The following is a 3,786-nucleotide window of genomic DNA, read 5'->3' on the forward strand; positions in this document are numbered from 1 at the left end:
GAACAAGTGGTCTGGTCTAGGGTTCTTCTATGCTCAACGTGATTTGAACAAGTGGTCTGGTCTAGGGTTCTTCTTATTAAATAGACATGAAGGAAATACAAAGATGTTCTCTCTCATCATCTGGTTTTAGACCTGCACCGTTTCATTGCTTAGAAAAATAACATAATTGTGCTGCCTTGTTTGTAGACCTCCCCAAGGTCTTTGACACCGATACAGTTGACCGTCACATTCTCATTCAAAGGTTGACTGAAATAAGCCTGGATCAGGCTCCTTGAAAGTGGTTTGAGAATGATCTGTCAGACAGGACACAATGTGTGATTTCTGATGGCGTTAAGTCTAGTTTCCTGGATATTACAAAAAGGTGTACCGCAGGGGTCGATACTGGGACCTGTTCTCTTTACTATTTATATAAATAATATTGTAATATTAATCTATATTCAGACGATACCGTTATGTATGCCATTGCCCCAACTGTAGACCAGGCGTTGATCGAACTGCAATGTGACCTTGTTACCTTACAGAAAGCCCTGGTTGGTTTAAAACTGGTACTTAATGTGGGCAAGACTACATATATGTTGTTCTCTAGTTCTGGCAAAAAAAAATGTTTCAGATGGACTCCATCTTTTTTTATTGAATGGTTCTCCCCTCGATCGGGTTCCCATCTATAAATATCTGGGCATTTGGATTGACAAAGATTTCATGTTTAAAGAACATACTGACGAGCTAGTTAAAAAGCTAATATTTAAAGTGGGCTTTAAAAAAATATATATATATCTTGCCTCTCCCTAAACAGCAGGAAGCAGATTGTACAGTCAACTTTCCTGCCAGTTTTTGACTATTTACCAGAATATAGCAGCCACTACTCTTAGACCTTTGGGTGCCGTCTACCATAGTGCCCTTCACAGGTGACCGTTTTAATACTCATCACTGCATCCTGTATTAAAAAGGTTGTCTGGTCCTCATTAAAGTCCCCTAGATCACTTCACTATTCCCTTTTTGTTAACAAAGCTCTACTACACAAGCTTCCAACTTACCTAACTTTGTTGTTAAAGTACAAAAACATGAGATACCAAACCCTTTCACAGGGTTGGTTAACTCTCGAGTTTCCTCGGGTCTCCACTGAACTAGGTAAATCCGCTTTTAGTTTTAATGCACCTCACTGCTGGAGCAATCAGCAGAACTAATTACATTTTACATTTTAGTCACTTAGCAGACGCTCTTATCCAGAGTGACTTACGGTTAGTGAGTGTGTACATTTTCATACTGGATTAACGCTGGATGTCTCAGGTGCCGCTGGGCAGTTTAGGGTGTTGATTGAGGACCTATTAGCTGAGGAATGGAACTGTTTTTCTAAAATGGTTTACCTTGTATTGATTGCTGTTTTATTTCACATTGTATTGATTCATGTTTTGTTTCACGTTGCATTTGATTGTTGTATTACTGTGATCAGGGCACCATTGAGAATGAAATCCTTGTCTCAACGGGTTTACCCTGAATAAATAAAGTTAGTAAAACACATAATAATAATATGAAGGAATGACAGAGAGGAGAGAACAGCAAGGTGCTCCACAGCACAAACTTAAATTAGGGTCGTGTCTGAAGCCCAAATGTCCAAACAGTTTAACTTCCTCTTGAGAAGCTAGAGCCATCATGCTGTATAGGCTACTATTAAAACACATTGCAAATGTTTTGGACTTGGAAAAGTAACGGGCAGGCTTAATTATAGGCTACTTCGGTAAGGGGATGGGGTTGTTATCAACAAGGGGTAGTACAGTCAGTGGAGTCTAGTGTTTAGTAGGTGAAGTTTCATATCAAGTTATTACTTATTAGTCAGCTTTACCTGTTTGAATTGCTCCTCGTAAGTCCATTCATGGTGCTGAGACTGTGGTGCCACCCCGCCCGGGGACTCCAACTGCCGGGGCGCAGCGAAGGAGGGGGGGATTCTAGACATGAACTGCACCGGGGTGCCCTTTGGAGAGTGTCCCGCCCCGGGGTGCATGGGGTGGCGGGGCTGGTAGTGGCTGAGAGCCCCCTCCATGTCCTCCTCATTCTCATCATCCACGACTCCCTCGTTGTCCATGTCATCTCCATCCAGATTCCGCTCATCATCATCCATGCATCGGTCCATCCCCTCTCGATCATCATCCATATCGGAGTCGTCGGCTCTCTCTGAGTGTCTGCGGGCGTCGAAACTGTGAGGGACAGCCAGTCCCTGTTCAGCGGATCTCGCCAAGCTGGGAGAAGAGTTCGCTACTCCCGCAGCTAAAGCGCCCCGGACCGCTGCCTGGTAGTGGTGGAAGGCAAGGGCTTGTTGGTGGATCTGGGACTCGACCATGGAGCGGAGATCCTTCTCTTTCTCCGCCTGACGGAGCTTCTCTTCTAACGCCAGGCGGGCAGCCTGCTGTCTTTGGAGGTTTTCCATGACCGCCTCTAGCTTCATGCCTCCGCTGTTGGGCTGGTGGGACTGTGAGTGTGAGCCGGGTAAGTGGCTGTGTGTCGAGGCAGAGGAGACGAGCAGGGGGAGGTTGCTGGACGAGGAGAACGCTGCTTGCTGTGGAGGGCGAGCGGGGGTAAAAAATAAAAGAACCACTCAAAAATATTGTAACGGAGAGTAAACTGACTAAAAAGTAATAAACAATTAAGAAATAACTTGGTAATAAACGGTAAGAACCATGTTTATTATGATGGTGTGGCCGAAATGTGGCCATTGGAGACGATGTCTCTTAAAGCGTGGCTTCTAACATGTATCAAAAGTGCACCATAAATAGACTACAATGTATTGCGGAAATGAACGTGGGTAACACAGAAACAGTGTGCGCTGTATAGCCTAGTGCTGATGTGGCAGCCTACTATATATCTGACAAAAAATAATTACACAGAATAATTAGCCTATATAAACCATTGCATACTATTTTTCTATAACGCATCAGAAACGTGCGTATCAATCTATGTATTGAAGAGATAAAAGTTGTGTAAAAAGTTAATTTACTTTAAATGTGATTCTAAACATTCCAAAAAAAGTTATTAAAGTGTAAATAATTAGTTAGAGTAAATACACTGAGCCTAAAAGACAACGAAATAAAAGAACAAAACTCAATGGCCTATCTAAACATCTACATACTCTAATAACAATCATCCAAATCAGTCAACGTGGTTAGAGAAGGAACAAAATGTGATGCTTACCGAAGCAGATTTAGTTGCTATACTGGTGTTATCAACCATGCTTCGCCCGTCAGATCAAGACCGAAATATTTAACAGTTCACAAAGTATCTCCTTTCAGTGTTAGACGCGGGAGTATTCCTGAATCCTGATTCAACATCGAGATCCGCGTCTCTGTTGGAGAGAATAGATGAACGTGTAGGATTAAAGTGTAAAGGCTATAAATGTATTTGCGGTGGTCGAGTCTTGGAAGCCCTGAAGGTTTTAGCAACAAGTGGCAACTGTAGTCAGAATGACCCCCTCATGCGAAGGATCGGCCGTTCTGCTCCCATTTGCTAACAACACGTCAATACAGTGATATACGGAGGGCAGGTCTACGGACGGACGACCTAGGAAACACACTTTAACAATCTCACAGAATCACGGAGAACTGACGGATCCCACATCGCCAAGTGTTGGAAACCATCCAAAAATGGTCAATTCATTGCCAAAATTGTTAATAGGTTACACATTCTCTATTCTATAAATATATACATATTGTTATTCATTAGGCTATTTAGCCTGGACCCTGCCCCCACTGAACTAGTCATTCCACACATATGCTCCACTGAGCCTACTGCCTAGAC

General features: G+C 43.0%; 1 protein-coding gene across 1 annotated transcript; it reads right to left on the bottom strand.

Annotated features, from left to right (window-relative positions):
• Positions 1-1,819: 1,819 nt before the first annotated feature.
• Positions 1,820-3,265, bottom strand: LOC311144421 (AT-rich interactive domain-containing protein 3A-like; the record flags this gene model as incomplete). The annotated part of the gene is made up of 2 exons (XM_084180429.1): positions 3,184-3,265; positions 1,820-2,551 (listed from the first exon to the last, which is right to left on the bottom strand). The coding sequence occupies exons 1-2, from the start codon at positions 3,220-3,222 to the stop codon at positions 1,820-1,822; spliced, it is 771 nt and encodes a 256-aa protein (XP_084036555.1). The 5' UTR covers positions 3,223-3,265.
• Positions 3,266-3,786: the final 521 nt, after the last annotated feature.

This window comes from Coregonus lavaretus (genome assembly GCF_964263955.1).
Source record: "Coregonus lavaretus genome assembly, chromosome: 17".
Taxonomy (NCBI): domain Eukaryota; kingdom Metazoa; phylum Chordata; class Actinopteri; order Salmoniformes; family Salmonidae; genus Coregonus; species Coregonus lavaretus.